Source organism: Gavia stellata, chromosome 6 (assembly GCF_030936135.1).
Source record: "Gavia stellata isolate bGavSte3 chromosome 6, bGavSte3.hap2, whole genome shotgun sequence".
In the NCBI taxonomy this organism is placed as follows: Eukaryota; Metazoa; Chordata; class Aves; order Gaviiformes; family Gaviidae; genus Gavia; species Gavia stellata.
In genome coordinates this window covers 12,195,915-12,218,604 of record NC_082599.1, presented here as the reverse complement: position 1 = coordinate 12,218,604, position 22,690 = coordinate 12,195,915, and the positions used below count along the sequence as shown (strand labels likewise).

The 22,690-nt window shown below is 36.8% G+C and overlaps 1 protein-coding gene across 1 annotated transcript in view; it reads left to right on the top strand.

Moving 5' to 3' along the window:
* LARP4B (La ribonucleoprotein 4B) overlaps window positions 1–22,452 on the top strand; it is a 38,410-nt gene extending 15,958 nt beyond the window's left edge. The window contains exons 6-18 of the mRNA XM_059818792.1: window positions 433–514; window positions 1,424–1,560; window positions 2,141–2,244; window positions 4,134–4,244; window positions 4,728–4,781; window positions 5,134–5,343; window positions 8,277–8,383; window positions 8,899–9,153; window positions 10,638–10,687; window positions 13,852–14,012; window positions 17,081–17,205; window positions 17,873–17,984; window positions 18,551–22,452. Coding sequence (XP_059674775.1) covers window positions 433–514; window positions 1,424–1,560; window positions 2,141–2,244; window positions 4,134–4,244; window positions 4,728–4,781; window positions 5,134–5,343; window positions 8,277–8,383; window positions 8,899–9,153; window positions 10,638–10,687; window positions 13,852–14,012; window positions 17,081–17,205; window positions 17,873–17,984; window positions 18,551–18,832 — 1,790 coding nt within the window. The 3' untranslated portion in view covers window positions 18,833–22,452. The remainder of the gene's footprint in view (window positions 1–432; window positions 515–1,423; window positions 1,561–2,140; window positions 2,245–4,133; window positions 4,245–4,727; window positions 4,782–5,133; window positions 5,344–8,276; window positions 8,384–8,898; window positions 9,154–10,637; window positions 10,688–13,851; window positions 14,013–17,080; window positions 17,206–17,872; window positions 17,985–18,550) is intronic.
* Window positions 22,453–22,690: the final 238 nt, after the last annotated feature.

Sequence of the window (22,690 nt, the reverse complement as noted above, 5' to 3'; positions counted from 1 at the left end):
GAGTGAGGCCAGAATTACAAAGTGCCTCCATTACATTGCTCGCTTGCTGTATTAGTCAGCTGCATTAGTCAGGGTTTAGTCAGCTAGAAATCGGTTAGTTTCCTAAGACTGGAAGAGAGATACATGAGCTAAATGAGTTCAGTATTTACTTTGAGATATGTTTGTAGCTGCTTTTCTAAAACTGCTTCAAATTTCTATGTATTTGGAGAACAGAGGTTAACAAGTGAAGTCAGATATGGTTTTTCTGTTTTGTTTTAAATAAAGTATTCCTGAGGAATTTCGGTGGGTTGTGAACTAATACACAATGAACACTTACTGAACTTGAAAATTTGTACTAGTTATACAGCCAGTAATAGACATGATGGCTTGGTTAAAGTATCTATTGTGTAAAATAGCAGAACTAAATTTAAACCTAAGTATTTTAATTATTAGGTGGAAATGAACAGTTGCAGCCAGAAGGTCAGGAAGATTTACGAGAATTACTGAAAAAAACACTGGAATTCTGCTTATCTAGGTATGTATATACATAAATGTAGGAAACTGGAGGATAACTAACAAGATCCAGTACCTAACTTGGGATGTATGTTAATGTATTTCACAGCTGACAAAACTGAGTGGAAAGGATGAGAATTTGGCGGAAGTAATACACAAATTCCAGAGTATCGTATTGATGTACCTCTTAAAGCTTACATGAAACTGCTGGGCCTAAACCGTAAACTAGCGAATATATTGTTTTGAAGTGAGAGTAGTTACAAGCAATTACAGATCAGGTGAATTTTTATGACTGTTACTGGGTGTTTTTGCAAATTAAAACTGAGTAGCTTAAGCCATTTGATAAGCTTTGTTTAAGCTAATAATTTTAAAATTTACATTGATAAAAATTTGGATTTTTGAATATGCATCTGTAGATCCCTTTATATTTTAAGTTAAGGATCAATTTAAAAAAGAAAATATAAATTATGGGCTCTGAATCATACACATTCCAGTACAGACTGATGCAAGATCATCAAAGCAGTTTACTTGTACTTAATTATTCTCAGTGCTTGTGTCTAGATAAAAACATCCTAAACACGTGTCTTAATAACCTAGAACAATTCCTAATCTGTATACTCCTGCATAACCAGTTACAGTCAGTGGTCATTTGAAGTAATAAACTCCTAACAATATTACATGTTTGTGGGGGTAATATGCTGCCTGAAGAGGAAGATTCCAATACTCTTGCATGAAGGAAAAAAAAAAAAAATTTCGTGTTTTCTAGGAAGTGAAATATAGTAGGTGAATGGACTGGGGAGTTGATAAAAATGCTGAAAATAAAATTTAGTGTAGGAACCTGCCTTCTTCTATGTGATGAGCTTTTTGTCTCAAGTTTATTGGCAAAAGTTACATATGTGACATTTCCCCAATTTTTTTTCTCTCCCAACAGAGAAAATCTTGCCAGTGACATGTACCTTATATCACAGATGGACAGTGATCAGTATGTGCCAATAATGACAGTAGCAAACCTTGATCATGTCAAGAAACTCAGTACTGATATGGATTTGATTGTTGAAGTGCTGAGATGTAAGTAAAAATCCCTCAATGCTACAAAGTGTTTTGTTATTGCCGTAGGACTATTAATCCAGATTTTCAACCTCTCTTCCTTTTTTTTCTTACGTATCGCAATAAAATGCCATCCTTTTTCTGTAAAGCATTAAATAGAGCCAGCAGCTTCCAGTTCAGTCAGTCACAGTTACGGGACTGCGGTTTTATCAAAGCTACCTCACATTTGAGGTATTGAGTAATGATCTGTGTAAATGAGAATAATGTGAGTTTAAATTCTCAGAAAAGGCTACTGGACGTTACCACTAAGGTAAGAATCAAAAAAGAATATCACTCAATGTGTGCCTCAGAAGAAAAAAAACACTGATGAATGGGGATTTTCTAGGCTGGAAGACTAGGAAGAGATTTTAAGGAACATGTCTACTCAGTTTCATGTGTCTGAAAGTATCCTCAGTCATCTGCTTGTTTCTTAATGTTCAAAAATGTTTAAGTTTAGCACAAAAAGCTTTGCATTGTAAAACTGTGTCCACAGCATCTTTCAGTGTGCAAATCTATTATGATTGCTGACAGCTAAAATACATTTTTGTCTTTTCTCTCTTAGCATTGCCTTTAGTCCAAGTGGATGAGAAGGGAGAAAAAGTTAGGCCAAATCAGAATCGCTGTATTGTGATTTTACGTGAAGTACCTGAATCTACCCCCATTGAAGTAAGTGTTTAATTGTTCAGTAAAGAATACTTTTCCCTTAGGATTTGGAAGTTAGATTTCTTCCAGGTTTCAATAAGCATATCACATTTCATACTACATCGTTAGTTTCTAACAATGTTTCTAAACCTTAGTTTATTGTGTGTGTTTTGATAACAAATATATTTGATAGAAGCATGTTGCTTATAGGAAGACTGTGGTAAAACCTGTGGCTCTGCAGAGGGCTGAAAAACTGACAATCACAAAATCATTAAGGTTGGAAAAGACCTGTAAGATCATCAAGTCCAACCATCAACCCAACACCACCATGCTGTGTTTGGTAGAGATACCATAATTTTCTTGGACTCTGGCTTATCCATATGCACTTAGCGCTCAGCTCCTTGGATAAATAGCAAATGAAGATGAGGGAAGTTAAGTCTTAAAATGGAAAATGCCAGTACTGCACCTTGTTACCTTGTTAGAGTAAAGTACTTAAAACTTTGTGAACATTTCCATAATGCTGAGGGTAGAGGTGTCAATAAGTCACTAAGGATCTCCACTGGCTAGTGAAATGAGTGTGAGAGTGGAGAACTTGCACTGAATAACTTTCAAAGAATCAACTCTGATGTAGCTGGGACTATGACTAATGGAAAGACTAGAAAAAAATGTTTGGACCATAGATTAAACCATCTTGAATTTTCAAAAAGGAGGAGAAAGCACAGATTCTTGATGATGAGGAGATATTTTAATTTCCCCTCTATTTAATTTTACAAGAAAGAATAAAGATTCTGAAAGGGTTGCTGCTCTTGATAGTCTTAATACAAAAATAAAAATTACTGAAGATTAAAAATTATAATAAAAAAGAAGTAAGTGGCCTTAGTAAACAGGAGCATGAAACAAAATGCTAAAAGGAATTGGAGGGAAAAAGTTAGATATGCTGTATATGTAGCTTAAAAATATCAGCTGCTTTTAGCTTTCTAAATGAAATGTAACCTTTCAAAGATTGCCTAGCTTTTAATATTATAGATTTTTTTTTTTCTGTCATCAGTTTGTCAGGTTGGATATATTAGCACTGGGTGGTCACCCTTAAATGCTTAACAACAACAAAGTTTTGAGGAGTCTTTATTTTCAAAAGAGGTGGTCTGAATTGAAGTGTTTTATACATTATGTGTTTAGATTCGCTAGACTGGAAAATCTAGACTTAACCTGGCAGATTAATAGGATACATTTTCTGGCATAGCATGGTCAGGCTTTATTTAAGCAGCAAAGTTCCAAAATACTGTAAGGCCTCCCAAGTTACATTGCTTTTCCATGCTGCTTGCCTCAACTCCGTGACAAAAATAAATAATATGCAAATGGATTAAAACAAATATAAAGTCCAAGGTGTGTTTTTTCTGTAGAAACTAGCTGATTGTTTTTGAGGTAATATAAACCCTGTTTCAAATACATTAATCTGTAGACACTTGAATTAAAGTGTACCTCCAGGTTTCTGCTGAAAGGGCGCGGTTCTCCTATCCCATGCAGCATGCACAGGTTCTCATGTGGCTCCGTGGTTTTGGGGACAGGGGAGAAATAGACATTTTTCTGCACTTGATGCCAAATGTAAGTGTCTCTCTGTGGCCTAAATAGCTTACCTCCCCTAATTTAAAGGGAGGAGACAACTTCTACTTGCAGAATGACCTTAGACAATACTTGTTTGTATTCCTTCTAGCTAGCGGGGAGATTGGAGAGACCTAACACTACTGCAGAAGTTCTGAAGTTCTCAGTTTTGTTTTGTAAGCCTGAAAGTGCTTTTTGTCTGTCTTACCTGGAGTTTCAGAGTTCTGCACTTTAAATTGATGTTTTCTTCTGTCCATCTTTTTTTTTTCCTTCTACCCTTTTCTCTCCTTTCTTATCAAAACCACTTTTCTTAGGAGGTTGAAGCACTTTTCAAAGGAGATAATTTGCCTAAGTTTATCAACTGTGAGTTTGCCTATAATGATAATTGGTTCATCACGTTTGAATCGGAAGCTGATGCACAGCAGGTAACACTTTTTTTGAAGCATTTTAGAATATAACAGTAAACAAGGCTGGGACAAGGGTGGATTGACAGGTTGTAAACTGTATTACAAATATATAACAATTTAAAAAGAAAAATACCTAAACCTCTAAAACCAGTAATGCATCCCTTAGCTAATGCCCAGTTATCAGTACTATTAAACATAACCCTGTAAGAGTTTTATCTTATTCACATATCCTGCTTTTCTAGCCTAAGTATAATTTTTTGTAGTAAGAACACTGGTATTTTGGATGACACATGGAAATGCTTCCATCGTAACAATTAAAATCTTTTTAATGCTACTGAAGCACTTCTGCAATGATAACTTAAATCTTGCCAAATGCAGATTACACATGAGGGTTTTCTTTAGTCTAACACTTCAAGAATTATTGTTAGGCTTAGCCTGTCAAAACTTAAGTTTCCTTTGTTTAAATTATATTTGACAAATTTGATAATTACTTTTTTAAAGGCTTACAGATACCTTAGAGAAGAAGTGAAAACTTTCCAAGGAAAACCGATTAAGGTAAATAGAGCTTTATGCGTTTTTTGGGACGTGTGCGTATGTTCTGTTTTTTGTGGGGCTCACTGTGTTTTCTAATGTAAATTTAAGTGGTCGAATCTCAGCAGCCGTTTGACCTGGAGATGGGTTTTGAAGTGTAGCACATGCCATTTTACTTCTCCTTTTCCTCCTTTCTGGCAGCAGTATATCCATCCCAGCATCAGGCCAGCAGGGAAGCATTCAGCTGTTCCTGCCTTCCTTGAAGGAGAAAGCAGTGACTGACAAGTATCCAGTAAAAGTTTGAGAGCTGCTAGTTTGAACCATCCTGATTTGATTTGGAAGGCTGCTATAATAAATAATCTAATCTCCTTTGCAGGCAAGGATAAAAGCAAAGGCAATAGCTATAAACACATTTTTGCCAAAGAATGGATATAGACCTCTGGATATGAACCTCTACACGCAGCAGCGTTACACAACATCCTTTTACTTACCTCCAGTATACAGTCCTCATCAGCAGTTCCCATTGTACAGCTTAATTAGCCCACAGACCTGGTCAGCTACGCACAGCTACCTTGACCCTTCATTGGTAAGTCTCTTGATTATGAAACAGTTGCATTCTTTTCAAAGTTGGCATTATTTTCTTATGAAGTCTTGAGGCGTAGGAAGTATATGTATCCTGAAGAGGGGAGTTTAAGATACTGATTCGTCTTGAAAAACAGTTCTTCAAAATTATTCCCGTGGTGTACAAGATTAATTATTTGGAAATTGCATCTGGTCTCAGATTGCAGTGCGATTCGCTTCTTAACCTTTTAGTTCTTGAGGCAGTTCTTTACTAAAGATTATTAATTAACCATTACCAAAAGAAATCTTTACTAAAGACTTTTTTATTAATGGTTAAAAGCCTCTTTAGAAATTAGATCTTCAGAACATGTACGTGAATACCAGAAAAAACAATTCTGGTATGTACTGAATAAACTTAATGGAATCAGATATATAAGGATAACTTAGTGTCTTGATCTTCCAGCAGGAAAATAAGTTTTAGGTTAACATGCTGAATAACCCTATTTGGCATGTTCTTAAAGTAAAATATTTTCTGTGCAAAAGTAACATCTTTTTTGGCAATAAAAAAATAAAATTACTTCTGCTAATAGAAAATTAACTTTTAAATTGCTTAACTTTTAAAAATTTTCTTACGGGGCTATGGGTAAGCCTTAGAGCTAGGGTGGTAGCAATAAGTCCTTATATACTCTAACGGGATATCAGCTGCATCCTGTAATGCTGCTTGCATCTTCTCCATTGTGACAGTCCCATCAGAATTACTTTGGCCACTTTTAGTCTGCCTTTGTTACCCTACAAAAACTAATATGAATATAGTTTTCTGTAATGACTGGGAGACTAAGGTTGTCTCATGTGGAACTTTTTTCTCCCCTCTGTAAATGCCTCTTTACTTGCGGCTGAAAGAAACTAGGGTAGCAATGCTCAAAATTAGAAGGTTTTTTAGAGTTTTTTTGGCAGAGGATTAAAGTGTCCTTGAACAAACTTGAGCAAACTTCCTGTGTACCGAACAGCAAGCTAATTAAAAAGTTGGTGTGCTAAACACTTCACACACAGGGAAGGTAGCCAGACCCCTTGCAGGGGAAGACTTTTTAAGGTGGATGAAGAATGCGGAGGAGACAAGGTAGCATAGTGAATGATGTTATTCCAGGAGAAAGCCACCTTATTAAGCAGCGACGAATGTGATTCTTCCTCTAGATAAACTAAGACTGACTATTGCACGGTCTTGCTGTGGGATAGTGAAGTAGTTGGATGGCACTGGTGTAGAAGACGTAGATTAGTTGGCCACAGGTTCAAGCACAGCATAGTGTGTATCTGCCTTATGTCATCCTGGAACTTTTTGTATTCCAGAAAGCTTACTAGTCCTGGCCTTTGGGGGAAGATATTACAAGTTTGCCAGCATTAAAGATCTCATACCTTTCTTAGTAAAAACAGAAAATTAATTGGCAGAGCTTTGCCTCCCACTGTGTTGCAGCATATTGTGATTGGTGAGCTGCATTTTGTGTACATTAATGCAATATGATGTTTCTTGAACCTTTTATAGGAGGAGCTACATTTGGATACAAATTACTTGTGAGGAGAACAGGGACCACAAGGAACAATGACACAGGAATAATTTTCATGAGACAGGGTTGCAGTTTGCATGTAGAGACTTGTGTGCAAATACAACAGAAGTTTCTCTCCTCTTCTGCTTTGGCATAAACACTAACAGTGCTTTGTCTCATCTCTAATTTGAGATTAAATACACCCAGTAGTGTGGGCATACAGTTTTACTTCTGAAACTAGAATATGGCAACACGTGTCCTCAAAATTCCAAAACTACTTACTACTTCATCAAGTACTTAATAGTATTTGAGGAAAGATCTAGTTTGTCCTGCTTGGGGTGGGCGGGGGCAGGAAGGTGTACTTTTGATGAACCAGATGACTTCTGTGGAGAAAGCAAATTGTTGCTTTTAGTATTATTGGAAAATGAAAAATACATTTTTCCCTCCAAAAAGATCACCCATCCTTATAAAGAAAGAAGGGGTGAATATTGCTAGTGTCCCTTTAAGCAATGAGTTAGACATGTTTTCCTTTAGTATGTTCAATGTCTTCTCATTATCCAGGTTCAGTAGTTGCTTACTAGCTCTGCTTTGGATTTTACAGCATTTGAGTTGTAACTATTAACGCAGAAAGCAATTCAAAGCAGTATTTTGATGAAACTTTGTTCCTAAAATAGCTTTATTAAACTCTTAATGGCCTATTTTTGGAGTCTGAGGTAGCATTTGCTGTCATGTGTGCTCGGTTAGGCTAACAGTAGTTTGGTGTTAAAATTTTTCATTGATCAGTGATTTGGTTTAACTTTGCAAGAAAGGTTAGACAAGCTTAAAGATACATTTATAGGAAATGGTTTTAATCTCAGCTGTTTCTCGTCATTTAATTAAGTGTAGAAAGTGCTACAAAGAAGTCTTAATGTTATGCATTTTAGTTATTTTCAGGGGGAGAAGACAAGCATTTGCTGTTGCTAATAATATTTTCTAAATGAAACTCACTCATACTTTAAAAAACAAAGAAAAAAGTGTGCTAGTGAGGTTGGAGAAATTACTATGAACATGCTTAAAATTTTGAGATCTTGTTCATACAAGACATTGATATGCACCCACCCCAAAAAGTCTTTTGCTAATGTTGCTGCTTTGGGCAACAAGACAGTAATTCACATGTAGAATAAGGTGGTAAGATGTGAAAAGAATGAGAGGTCCACTTAACACCCACTTGTTCTCCAGGCTTTATTTAGGGTCATGTGAAAAATAAGTCTTCTCAAAAAACAGCATTTTGTAAGTTGGTTACAAGGCACTGGAAAAATGCTTTGTTGCTGTTTGAGCCAACCTTTTAAGTACTGCCTGCATAGAATGACATAAAATACAGGGTTAAGAAAAAATAGTACTCAGTTTGTTTATAGTTATGAGCATGCGATACATTCTTTAGGTAACACCATTTCCAAATACTGGATTTATCAATGGGTTCACATCTCCAACCTTCAAGCCTGCTGCTTCTCCGTTGACTACACTCAGACAATATCCTCCCCGGAACAGGCAAGTTCAACCATCTTTTAACAATATACATACTACTTTATTATCTGGCATGTGGGGTTTTAATTTGCTTATTTTAGTAACACCAGCTAACTTGAAAATACTTGTGAAATTGAACCTAGTGCAAGGTTAAGTGAGGCCAAAGGGCAGATGGTGCTGCTATTGTTAGTGGATGTACTGTTTCTAAATGTAAATGGACTGTCTGAAAGCTGAGAACTTGTCTGTTCCATGATTTAGGGTATTCAGATGAAATAGTCTGACTGATGGCATGTGATCAGCAGGATTATTCATATAGTATTTTCAATTTCAAGTAGTCTTTAGTAAAGCCATAGTTGAAAATAGTGAAAAGGTTGATTCTAATAATTCACATGACCTGTTAAAATGAATATTTATCATTCTTATAAATGAAATAAGCAATAAAGGACTAAAGATCTCGTTTCTTCTGAATTCTGTGTGTAGACTTAGTCCTCAGAAGATCTCTCATAGTACGTATGTTGAAATGACTTTTGAATTTGTAGGAATCCTAGCAAGTCTCATATACGACATACAATACCCAGTGCAGAAAGGGGACCTGGGCTTCTAGACAGTCCTACAATATTCAACTTTTCTGCTGATCGTTTAATCAATGGCGTCAGGAGTCCACAGACGCGGCAGCCGGGACAAAACAGGACACGGATGCAGAATGCTACTACGAGTTATACCAAGAGGGAAGTAGGAACTGGACGGGTGGAACAGACCAGCATTGACTCGTCTCCTGGATTAGGTAGAGGAAGGTGAGTGTACTCTGTGGTTGTCATCTGAACAACCCAGTATTGCTGCTTCTAAACTACTTCTTTCAGTAAAGAGGTGTGGTACTAGTACTGTTCTCATTGCTATTTTAAACTTAGACTGTGTCTCCTCAAAGCTAAAATCTTGGAAAGTACTTCAGGGAACGTGCTAAATATAGAACAAATGCAAAGTGGACTTGCATACTTTCCTAGAAAATGAAAATCCTTAATGGCAACTGATGAACAATTTACAGCCATAAGATCTAATCCTCTAGCCTTTCTTCATCTGGTGTATGGAATTTTTTACATATTATTTGTTTGATTTTAATGAAGCAGTTCTGCCCATTCCATCGTTCGGCAGTGTAGATTGTACACCTGAACCTGCACTAGCAGTGCTCATTGTTAATTTTTTCAGTTGAAAGATCAGAATTTTGCCCAAATTAGACATATACAACAGCAAAGATTGGTATGGAGGGAGGAAAAAGGATTCCATGCAACTAAGAAAACTATTTTTATGCAGTTTAAAAAAAAAAACAAAAAAAAAAAACGCAAAAAAAGACACAAAGCCATACCACCTGGGGAGCTAAAAATTGGTGGCACTAATATTGATGTGGGAATTTAGCAGGCTTATCTTGGAATTTTTTAAATACAGTACAGTTCTAATAAGTGCTTTATAAAAGTACTGTGCAGCTTTGTTTAATGATAGCTGTGTTTGTGTCTCCAAGTAAATCACATTTTGAGTGACTTACTGAATTGGAAGGTAACTTGAGTCTTTTGCAGATGATCCTATATTAGACTTTTATTGTATTGCTGCAAAATAAAGTGGGGATTTTGTGCAAGGATTGTAATACTTTTCTAAATCTAATTTGCTAAATTGTGTTATAACTAGTGGGCATAGGAAGCAAGATTGCTCAAACTATACACTACAAAAATGTACAGGAATAGTCAGTACCTAGGTTATATTCTGATGTTTTGGTATTGAATACATTTAGAATATTAAAAGTCAAACAGAAAACTTAGAAAATATATTGAAGCAGATTTCGAATGCATTGCAAATTTTAAACTGCTGCTTGGAGGGGCTTTACCTGAAGCAAGGCTGGGGGAGAAACACTGAAAATGTTTTGGAGGGGCTTTACTTGAATTGAAAATAGTTAGCTGTATTTCAAAATTTACATAGGTGTCAAAAAAAAAAGACTAAAACCTTTACTTTGGGTATTGAAAGGTTTTGTCTGTCTTCTATGTAATTGGCACTGAGATGCTTTTAACGCAGGAATTATTTGTAACCAGTGTATTCTTATGCTGACTTGTATAAGATCCCTACCTTTATTTTAATGAGAGCTTGCTAGAAATTTTTCTCTCAAACATTTTTTAGTAACCTATCTAGAATGAAGATGGATGAAATAGCAATTTGAATTAATTTCTCCTGTTTTCACCAACTGCCTTCCATTCATTTATAGGCAAGGTTCTGATAACTGCTTTCTTTCCCTTAGGAAAAACTCATATGGCTACCGAAAGAAAAGGGAGGACAAGTTTACAGTGAGTGTTTATGATCATATTCATCTATAATAAAAGTAGGGTGACAGGGCAGTAGTATGGACACTATGTGGAGTAGCAGGTGAGGTAAGTTATTGCACAAGCAATTTTATGTCACAGTTGACTGAAGACAGCAGCTCATTAGAGTCACATGAGTTTATTGCATTTGGGTATCAGAGAAGATTGTCCATTAATGCAGAAGTCACGAAAAAGTTAAATTACTCTTTTATAGTAGCAAAAAATTTCCATCTTAGTGTTACTTAGTATGCCAGCGTTCACGTTCAAGGAGAGCTAAATAGTTAAGCTAAAGTTCAGAACACTTGATACTTCATTATCATTCATGTAGATGTTGAAGAACATTTTATAGATCTGTGTGTCATAACGTATAGCTAGAATGTTAGTTATCAAGTGGTCAGTTCTGTTCCTGAAATGCTTCTCCAGGTACCACTTGGTAAGGGTATACTAACACTATTGAAATATTACAGTTTTCGTAAACTTAAATTCAAGGTGAATACCTAAGTAGCCTTGGTACTTGAAAAGGCTGGACTAGACATTGTGTAGAAGGAAAAAAAATGTAATTTTTTTGGTAGGACTTAAGGTTTGATTTGATAAAACTGGACACTTCTCTGCAATTCATTTTTGCCACACATGGCATGTTCATGAAGTTGAACTGGATTATTTCCATCTTCATGTTACAGTTGCAAAGTAATGTCACTGCATGAGCCGTAACACTTTCTTAAAGGTCTGGAATTGTTGCAGTTGTGTATTTGTGGCTCCTGCTGTTGAGTTAGCCTTAGGGGACTTGAACAAAGGAGCATCAAGGTTTGGAAAGCATAAAACAACAAGTGGTTCCTTCCCTTTGGTTGCTTTTAGTTCTTGTCAAACTTCTCAAAGCTTAGTGAGATCAGATTACATGTGAAGATTCTCAGTACTTCTTTCATTTGCCCTTAGCTTTCAAAGCTGCTTGACGTTTTTAGATTGATTTCTTCCTATCAACATTTTTTTCTGTCTTTGAAAGAACAAGGAAGTGGTACAGGTTAGGCATATGAGTGAGTGGCTGGAGTCAAAGGATTACCTTGGACACTCTCACTGAGCAGAGAGGCTCTTCTGACTCATCTGACTTTAAAGGTTATTTTAACCTTGAATGTGAAACTGGTAGACATGACTTCCTTGGAGACCCATGGTTCCCTTCTCTCAGCACCAGGCTTTAACTGCAGCCTGTGCAGCCGGGTTCCTTCCAGTCTCTTCTGGCCCATGAATCTTTAGTCTGTACTGTCCAGTGATGCAACTTGAACAGAGGTGAGAGCTGCTGCACCCACAACTGCGTACACTGGGAAGGAGCATACTCTGAAGTGAAAGATTAACATTCGACCCCTTTAGACTGTGGAAATAACTGAATCCAGGATCCTATTTCTTGTGTGATGCTGTAGGGATTAGATAGTGTACATAGGACATCACTGCAACCATTTGTATTTGAGTGGAGTGATGACTTCTTCAGATTTATTTTTTAAAGGAAAAGTTACAGAGTACGCATGCTTGCATGAGAGAGAGCGTGAACCTTTTTGATCAGATTGTATCTGAGGCTATAGACATAAGCCCATTGCTCAACTTGTCATAACAAGTTGACTTGAGAAGTTTCATGCAGTTAGCAGCTTAAAATCCATTTAAGTCCTCCCTGGTCTCACTAATTTAAGATGTTAATGCTGTGTGTCTCTTAGTATGTTGGGTTTTTTAGGACTCATCTGTATAACTTAAAACGTTTGTAACAAATAAAAAAGCATTATCTATTGCAGGATTTCAGTCCCCTTTAAGAAAACTAAGTGCTGTGATTTGGATAACTGTTCTAAAAAAAAAAAAAAAGATTGTTCCTCTTGCAGTTTGAGCTGGATGAGTGTAGTCTCTCTCCATGACCCTTTGACAGGTCATCTGACTTCTGGTTTTGGACATTTGTAGCCTCTATTGCTGTAGCATTCTTAAACTGTTCTAGGGGTTAATGCTGGGTCAGTAGCAGTCCTAGGAGTTGCAGTTGTTCTTGCCTCTGTATTTATTCTTTCCCTACCTCTCTCTCGACACCCACTTCTTCTGACATAAACTGTAGTTTGTGAAAAGACCTTGAGGGTAGTTTTGTATCTATTGCTCTTCATGAGAAGGAAGGGGGAAAACCAGTAAGTAATGCAACACCTTTCTGTCCAGAAGCATTGTTCTGACATTCAGACCATCTTGGCTATATACCCATAAATATTTTCCTTTTCAAAGTAAGTATCATCTCAAATACTGCTTTGCATTTGGTATTCTGCAGCAGAGAACATCTTAGCACAGGCCTGAGCACAGTCATGAAACAGTTACTTCTTTTTTTACATGACGTAGATGAAGTTAATGGGTAACTTCAGTTACAGCATATTACAAAAGGAATTTTTTTTTTCAGTGTAAACAGAATTTAGCTTTACAAATCCTTACAAGTGGTCCTCACGAGTGATCTTTAACTGTGGTACTCTTAACTCCTGAACTGCTGCCTGTGGTGCAAAATAGTTGCATTTAACCCATTGATGGTTTTTTTGCCTGGGACATTGTTTTTCTTCTTAGATTTAGAAAAATTCTCCCTGTTTCAAAAATAGTTTTGACATTTATCTTTACATTTTTATGAAGTGACCATATAAATTCTTATTAATTAGATGAAAATTGCTGTTGTCTACACTACATGCAAGGCATGATCTCTTGCCATTTCTTAATATATCTGAACATGATATAAGGTTCCTGTTGACACCCGTCTTTCATTTAGAACGTTACCAACTGCACATAAATGGGCTTTATATTTTCACTATATTGTGATATCTAAACCAGTCTATTTTCCTTTTTGTGTCAGTGTAAGTGTCCATCCTGAAGGAAGGGTCAGCGAGAAGACTTCTCTTACTACACCAGTATTACTAAAGCTTATGCATACGACATTTTTAAGGATGCTTATGCCTTATAATAGTTAAATATTTTAAGAGCAACTGTGGAAAATGAAAATATCTATTCCTCAGTACTGTGTGGTTTTCTTGGGAGGTGGGATAGGGGAGGCCTTTTTAGGGCTTCACAGATACAAATCAAATGCAAAATACAGTTTACAGTCCCATGTCTTTTTTTCTCTGTCATCCAGTAACCTCAACATGCTATTTCTATTCCAGAGAGGCCAAACACAGTCTCCACCACCTCCAAAACCTCCATCTCCTAGCTTTGAATTGGGTTTATCTAGCTTTCCTCCATTACCCGGGGCTGCTGGCAATTTAAAGACCGAAGACCTTTTTGAAAACAGACTGTCCAGTGTGGTAGTAGGAACGTCAAAAGAAAGAGTGAGTAGCCGGTGTTCATTTTTGTTGGGAAAACAAAGAATTGCATACCTCTTGTTTTTCAGATTTAGTGGCTTATACACAGAAAAAACTTGTGGTTTTACACGGGTCATAAGAAATACTTTTAAAAATCACTGTCAAATGATGTGCTGCTGCCTTCTTCACTTATGTCTTAGAATTTATTGGGTATTCTCTTTGAAATGGTGTGGAATATGAGCACCAGTATAAGTAGATGTTAACAGCAGAATTGAGAAAAATAGGCTTTTTGCTGTTCGTAATTGCCTCAGGCTTTTTGATAGGTGAAAAATATGTGATAATTTTTCTCCTGTTTGAAAGTCAGACTTCTGAGTTGTATATAAAACACTTTTAAAGTGACAGAGACAAACTTTTAAGCACTGAAATATAAAGAAGCTGCCTACATAATCTCAGTACAGTAGGCATCATAGCTGGAACAGAACTGTTACCAAAACCAGCTGGGTCCCAGCATTGTCTTGCCATATTGCTTGGAAAGATAAAAATATACCAGAATGACTTGGCAACTCCTGCTTTCTAGACGTAGTAGAGATGCAGTTGAAAATTAATGTTCAGTAGCTGTTCATAGATTTCATTCTTAGAACTGTCTCTACCATGCCATCTGTGAGTGACAGTATGTTCTTTTCCATCAAGACTCATACAACCCTGTGCATTATGGAACAGTCTAGGCTATGGAAGTCTAAATTGGCTTTTTTTGCTAGCTCTAATTTAACTTGTGTTTTTCTAGCCGTACCACAACTGAAGAAGTTAACCCCTGGATATAGCAGTGCAAAGCAACCTGATGAAACGCCAAAATGTCTCTCTTGTGTCTTGTCTCTAAAACCAGTCTATTGCAGAAGTGTTTTCTTTGGTGCCCACGTATCAGGGGTGGGTATGGATGGTATTTGTTGGTAAAGGAAAGAGGAAGCAGCAGGGCAGCCTACACCTGAAGCAGGGATTGCTCAGACAAGCCATCTATTCTGTCCCCTGCAAGTGGTAATAGGGACAACTACGTTCCAGGGTTGCGTTTAGGGGGAATTTGCAGGACAGTGCCATGATAAGAGCAGCGTTTAACTTATTGTCAGCCAGTACCCTAGACTGTAGTCTGTTACTGGCCAAGATCTAGCTATTTTTAAAGTATTTTACCTCTGTTATTTCTGAAGTGTTCTTTGACTATTGTATTTCAGGTTTTAAATATAATTCCAGCACTTGCTACTGATACTGCAGCTGAAAACCCGTTGCTCTTCCCATTACAAATCTAGTACTTTCTTTGCACTGTACTTATTGTAAAGAACTTACACTTCTCCCGTGTAGAGGCAGTCTTAATATCAGTCAAGCACTGAGCTTTATGGTAGTGCAATGCACTGTCACATTAAAAAGCTTCCTTTGATTTCCCAATTTCTTTTTCCCACTTGCATGAGTTAGTCTGTACCATTGTGTGGAAGAAAGAGATTGCGCTGACTTTCCTTATTGGCATTAATAAGGAGTAAGATAATGGCAACTGGCTCTAAAGAGCGATTGTGTTCTAGTACAAAGGTGTTTGAGTTAATGTTAGAATCTTGCCAATGTATACAGGCTGCTTTTCACCTTGATCTCAACTTTTTTCTTTCATGTCACCTGATGTAGAGTTATGAAGTGCTGAAGTAGAGTTACACAGTGGTACTTTTGTTTTGTAGATGGGCAAGTCCAGTGTACAGAAGCTGTGTGAACTTAGGTTGTAGAATTTCCAGCAGTTGTTATCCAAGCATTATATCTTTATGCTCTTTGCTTTGTGGTGCTCGTCTAGATGTAGCTCTGGGGAATGGCAGGTGTTAATCATCCCACATACTCTAACTAGGAAACTGCAGCACTGTCAGATCAGGGACTGAGTGTTTTGGCCTAGGAACAGCACTTGCATGTCTGCTTGACTTGAAGCTATTCACACTTAACCATGTACCTACAAGTTTTGATTAACTTGAGCCAGAATGCTCAGCAACTTGCAATTTCAAGCCTCTGCACACACTATTATAGTGAGTAAAACTGTAGAAGCTGTTCTTTTATTTCTGAACATCCACCTTTTGTGGTTTTACTTTTACTTTGAGTAAAATTAGGCTTAGATCTACTTCAGTAATCTATGCTGCCTGATTTAAAACAGTGTCATCAAATACCATTTTCTTTTCTAACAGTGACCAGAGGTGTCTCATGTTTTATGACCGTTGAATGGTGGCTGGGCTGGGGGAAAGGTGTGGCTATCTTGCTCCTTCTGTGCTTCTGTTCTCCCATTGCTCTCCCTTCCGCTTACCAGAATCTGTTCTGGTTCTAGAGTCAGACAGGTCAGAAGCAGTACGAATAACATAGCACTTTTATACCCGTTTTGTTTTAAAATGTCAGAAATACATTTTTCAAGATACAAAGATATCTTTCTTTTTTCTTATTCTGTGATAATTTAAATTCATGTGTGCATCTTGAACCTATTTGGCCTTTATCTGGAAGCACAGCATCACTTGGAACTAGCAGAATCTTTTGAGGGCTATGGAAAAAGCGTATTTTGCTTGGTAGCAAATCACGCTATAGCATAAAAAAGGGACTTTTAAATGATGGTCATATCCTTATTTGCAAAAACTTTTTCTAAGGTTAGGGGTTTTTAGCACCAGCTATTGGCATGACGCAGAGTTAGAGCTTTGAAGACAGTTCTTAGTGCATTACTCTAGGAGACTTCTGTCTTAATAGGCTAACTATGGTTATGTGACCAGGCGCAAAGCTTACTTTGTCACCAGGAGGTGCAAAATTCCCAGGGTGAAAGTGATTTTTGTCATTCAGATATGTCCCAAAGGGAACTAAGCTTCCAACTTCTTGGGAAGGAGCCACAGTGTGTGATTTATTTGTCTGTGTTTCTAAATAATTGTAAAGGAAAAAATTATTTGTTACAATACATATATTGGATCCTTCCGTATCTTTCTATAGTTAATCCACCCTTAAAAATCAACTTGTAAACTGTTTCCTGATTGTTAATTTTCAGGCAAACCATATTAATTAGATATTATGATTGCCCTTCTGTGCCTTTTTTCTTTCTCCTTCAGAACATTAATGTGGATGCAAGTACAAACACTATTCCATCGGGAATTCCTCGAGAGCCATTGTTGCCAGTTTCTTCTACATTGCCCAGGACATTTGAAAGGTCTCCTTCACCATCCCAGTCTTCTGAGTAAGCACTTAATTAACATGGCTATAGTAATTATGCTCTGAATCACGTTTGCATTTTCTCTCATCAGAAGGCTAGATGGAACACTGGAAATTGCTATTAAAACCTTAGTCAGTGAAAAATGTAATATTTTGTTGTATATTATAGTAAAGGCAATAGAGCTTAATTTCTGAACAATATCTTAGTAGTGATTCAGTCATAAGTCATTCAGCAGACAGAAGTTTAGTATCATGTTTTAGTCTCTGCAAGTGTTTAAAAGTTTAATGAATACTTTACTGTCTTGTGTTTAGATATGCTTTAAAGCATAGAGAGTAAACCCACGATCCTGTGGGCAGTACCGTTGTCCATACAATAAAGTAAGTTTAAAGTAAGACTTTATCTGGAACCTGCAAATCCAGTTGAGGTGTTTGAGTAACAGGCAGGAGTAAGATAATTAAATAACCAAATGCTATGAGAGTGTCACAAATGACAGCTAGCGTCAAGTTCCACAGGAATATATTTTTAAAATATTTGATAGCATTTTTAAATGCAATGCTAGTCATAATGTGCTAGACAAATATAGCTATAACTTCTTACAGTCATACTCAAAGTTTTAGACGCATTAATAGATCATTCATCTATCCTGAAGTTTCACTTTTCATGAGCCTTGCTTCCTGCTGGATGCTTGCAGGGACTCCAAGGTTGTGGATAAACAGCAGAGAGAGACACAGAGTACAGAAAGACTTTCTTCTTCCACACTCAGTACTGCGTGTAAATCGGTACAAGTCAATGGGGCTGCCATAGTAAGTGACCTTATTACTTCGCTTTCTCTTAATGATCCAGTTTGCATTTAACAAAATATTGCTTCCATTGGTACCTAGTGTTGCTTAATCATGTGAGCCCAGTATCCTTAAATTTGCCCAACATCCTTAAATTTGCATGCTCTTGGCCTCGTGATTACTTGCATGGTACAACTTTGCAATTAACAGTGCAAAAGTGTTCAAGATAACTTGGTAAATGATAGCTCTTTATCTGAATTCTTTTCTTGGTAGTATCCTTGAGGTAGAAGCATTAACACGTATGTTGATATTTAAACCAGAGTATTTAACGTCTTTCAGGTGTTTTAGAGCTCGCTTGAATTGGAAGTATTTTGCCCTATCACAGTACCCTATTTTTCTGGAATACTGTTTTGCGTTTTACCTTGTCTTGACAGCTTCTGTAAGCTTCATACTCAAGCCCTCAACTGCATATTTTAGTGCAGCAGTCTTTTGGGACAATGACTTCACCTTTTTTGTTCGTAAAAGTAAATTATTTTTTTCTCAGGATGTTTTGTTTAACTTTGCTGTCCTGTTTGCTTTCGATTTCGCAGGAACTGCGAAAACCTAGTTATGCAGAAATTTGCCAGAGAACAACTAAGGATCCTCCTACATTGCAACCCCAGAAAGAACAGAAGCCAAACACTGTAGCATGTGGGAAAGAAGAAAGAAAGCCCACAGAAACAATAGAGAAAAATAGAGAACCTCCTCCTGCAAAGTCACATCCTGGACAACCCAAAGACCAGAGGAGACAGTCAGGACGCAGATCGTCCCCTCCAGCAGTTGGCAAACGCTTAAATAAAGAACAGAATACCCCTCCAAAATCTCCTCAGTGAAACTAACGCCTGGGAGGGATTTGAAAAGAGGTCTGCTTCCCACAAATTAAACCCATGTTCCCACTAAGACACCTGAGAATGAGTTGCTGGTTAGGAGCTTGCAGTGATACTAGGCATATAACAATGCCTGCAAGTTATTTTTTCTGTGAAATACTTTTTCCCCTCTTGAACAAACATTCTATTTTTCTGGATATTTCTGGATAGTTGTTCTAAACCTTACATTTAGGTTGGTGCTTAATTGGAGGTGAAGCTTAGTGTGATTATTTTTTTCAAGATGTAAAATATTTGTCTTTAAAAAAAAATCAACTTTTTATTAAGCCTCTCTGTGGCTGTGTGAGTGCAAGCTCTGTATAGTGAGTTTTTTCTAAACTGTTAAGCAGAAACGTGCTGCTGCAATATTTTTAATAAACTGGTCTGCAAGTACATATCTAAAGTGTCCAAAAGACTGATAACGGCAGCTAGTGTGTAGAGTGCAAGGAAGTAGATATATTTTACAAATTAGTATGTGATCTTGAAGATTTTTTTTTTATTGGGCTGCTGTACTAAGTGTCAGCAAATGAACTTGCACTTTTAGGTTAAATGAGTAGTTGTTTCTAGCGTTTTTAAAAATTTAATCTTTTTTTGATGTTTTGCACACACAGAATGAATCCTATGGAGCACCATAGCAGTCTTTCTAAAATACTTCCTTTTTTGACTTACTGCAAGCAAGTAACCATCTTCTCACTCCAGAATAAAACTGATGTTATAATTTGCAAATACAAAGCACATTGTGAATAGAAAGAATTAAGTCTGTGAGCTTCTATGGTGGTGAAGCCTGTTAGTGGATGTTATCAGGAGAAAGCACTGTAGCCTTCTTGTGATAACCTTAGCTTCCCTGTGCTTGTAAGGGAGTTAACTGAGTCAGCGCTGTATGTTCTGGTTACCCCTGTGCTCTGTGTAGACTTTTTTTTTTTAAACTCTGCCCCAAGTGCTCTTTGAAAGAGTTCATATCTTAGTCAGCCTTGTGTTGACGTCTTCCTGTAACTACAAGCATTGGCATACAGATTTAAATTTTTCAAGATGTGAGATAATGGTGTTTGTTTTGTGTGGTGGAGGAAGAGATCCCTGATATTTACCTCTGGGATGAGGTTTCTCACACTTACTTACTTTAGAAGTGATGCGCTTTCTGAAGGACAAGGATGCACTAAATTAGCGAGTTTCTAATAAAGTTGAATATAAATTATTTTTGTTTTAAAATGCCTAAAGTTTTTCTTTAAGTGTTTAAACTGCAGGAAGTTCAGACAAAACTCATTCCTGCTGACTATGACAGTACAGTTTATTCCACAAAAATGTTTATTTAAACAACTGATTTTTTTAAAGAATTATTTCCATCCAATATTTAAAGACTTGAATTTTATTTAAACTTGAAAATGACTTTGCCTTAACTTTTGTACAAGACAGCTTAGAGTTAATGAGGTCTGACCCCGTGGAGGGTTGGCATGAGTGGAATACAGAATTACTCAGTTACAGTATGTATCTATTGTCACTGGTCTTACTGGGTAAACATACTGTAGTACAGGAACTAGCAGCAGTTTTTGTAATATACCTTAGAGATCTTAAACAGTTGATCTTTTTCAGATTGTTGAAAAAAACCTGTAAATGCAAATAGTCAATACTGTATTAAATATGTGCACTTGGAAGTGTGTGCTTTGCTTGTACAGTTGTAAATAATCAGAACATATAAAAAGGTACCCTAAAGAAAAAATCTGATAAAAATTATTGATATTATAAATGTTGCTGTTGAGCTGGATGTAGATAAACTAAATGTTGTGGTTTGAATATTACTTTAATTTGTTGTTTTTTCTTTTTCTTATTTTATTCTGGTGTGCTGAACTGACTCTGCCTCTTCACTGCAAAAGGGAAATGGAACGAAAGTCGTATTTGAAAGCCCTCAAATGATTTCCTAAGTCCCTCTAAAAACAAGCAATTTACCAATTCAAAAGTGTTCTGCAGTGTAAATAGTGAATTTCAGCAGTCAAAAAGTAATTTTAAGTCATCAATGAAATCAAATTTAATTGGAAAAACCTTTAGACTGCTACAAAAATACACACTGAAGCTTACTTGTTTGCTTTCAAGAATATCAGTGCTTTCCTTTGTGTATGATTCATAGAACTGTAAAGTAACGATAGAAGTTGACTCCTGATAAATTTCCTATTACAAGCATCAATTGGTAACTAGTTGACCTTTTAAATCCAGCCTGTTGTATGCGGCGGAATTGGTCAAAATAGGGCATGCGGGACTCTGTTGATTTTTCTTGTTTAAAAAGCGCACTCTGTGAATGCTGTGGGAGGAGATAGGACTCTGACAACATCACCAAAATGGCTCAACTAGTTCTGTCATTGGATTTTTAATATGCTTCTCCTTTCCCCAGTGGCAGTGAAAATGGTAGCTAGAGTTGTGTATGGTTTAGGCCGGCTGTATGATTCATTTTGTTTGTCTGCTGCAAGTGAAAGGCTTACCAGCTGCAAACAATCGCAAGCGGTTCCTTACAGCGACTGTGTACAGCTAGTCATAATACTCAGCTGGTACCTAAGGTAATATATTGAGACCAGCGGGATGTGTTGTGCTGTTCTAATGTATTCTGCTGCCATTTGTGCTAGGTCAATACACTGTAATTACAGCTTACCCAGCAACAGCCCGTTGCATCGAAAGTTTAAACCTTCCTCCGATATGGTCTTTATAGCTTTTTTTAAAAAGAAAAAGTGACATGCCAAATAGCTGTGTAATATACAACTTATCCTTACCGCATTTCACTTCAAGATTTTTTTTTTTCCACTCAGTGACAAAATGGAGTTTTCAGAGTAGAGTTGTGAAGTTGCATGCAGACTGTTGCTACGATACATAGAGAGATTAAAATGTGGCTTTTAAAATGAAAAGCCTCCCAAAAGCAGTAGCTGAGTTAAAGGTTCAGGGATACAGTAATTAAAATTGGCATTTTGCCTTGTAAGGACTGTGTGGTGATGCTTTTCATTTTGAAAACAAGTCAAAATGGGATCTGAGACTCTTCTTCCAGGAGTTTAAAAAAACAGAGGTAGCTTTTAAAACTTAATGTTGATTCAGATCAGTCCCCCACCATGACGCTGTCATTGGCTGCTTAGAAATCTGTGAACAATGGCAATTTTTTTACGTCTCTGCATTATCCTTCAAAGACTTCAGCAGCTGGCATAGAAGGGCCCTTGTTTGAGTGTGGTGCAGTGTATCACGAGCAACAGCTGACTGTAATGGTGCATACCTATCTCTGTATCTCCTTCAGCTAGCTACAGTTAGGGATTTTTATGTGCTTTGTAACCTATTACACTAATAGCAGCAGACAATCGAGATTTCTAAGGAGACCTAACAGCTGCCAATTCATGAAATAGAAGTGTAATATGGGAGCCTTCTTGAGGGTTTTTGTTTTTGTTCTTCTTCCATTAAGACTGGAATCAAGCTTACATGTAAACTATCAGTAATTTAAGTTTCCTTTTGTGTCATAAAATGTAAAACTGTCTAATTTGAAAAAAAAAATATGTAGGTTATGAAAAATAAAGATTTAGGCACTGTTGAATTCCTGATTTTTTTAATTAAACCTTTCTTCAGCAGTATTTTTCATTACCTTTTGTGTTTTGCTCCCATTTTTGGAAATTGTATATTTCTAATTTTGGGGAAAAAAAATCTTTGCTTGCTTTTACTTTTCAGTACAGCTGTTGTAACCATCACCTAAGGCTACATAGCAGCAGCAAGAACAGCTATAATATAACTCTGAAGGCAGCAATATCTATCTCCATTAGGTAACTATGACAGGTTAACTTTTTAAAACAAACAAAAAACCTGATGTGATGT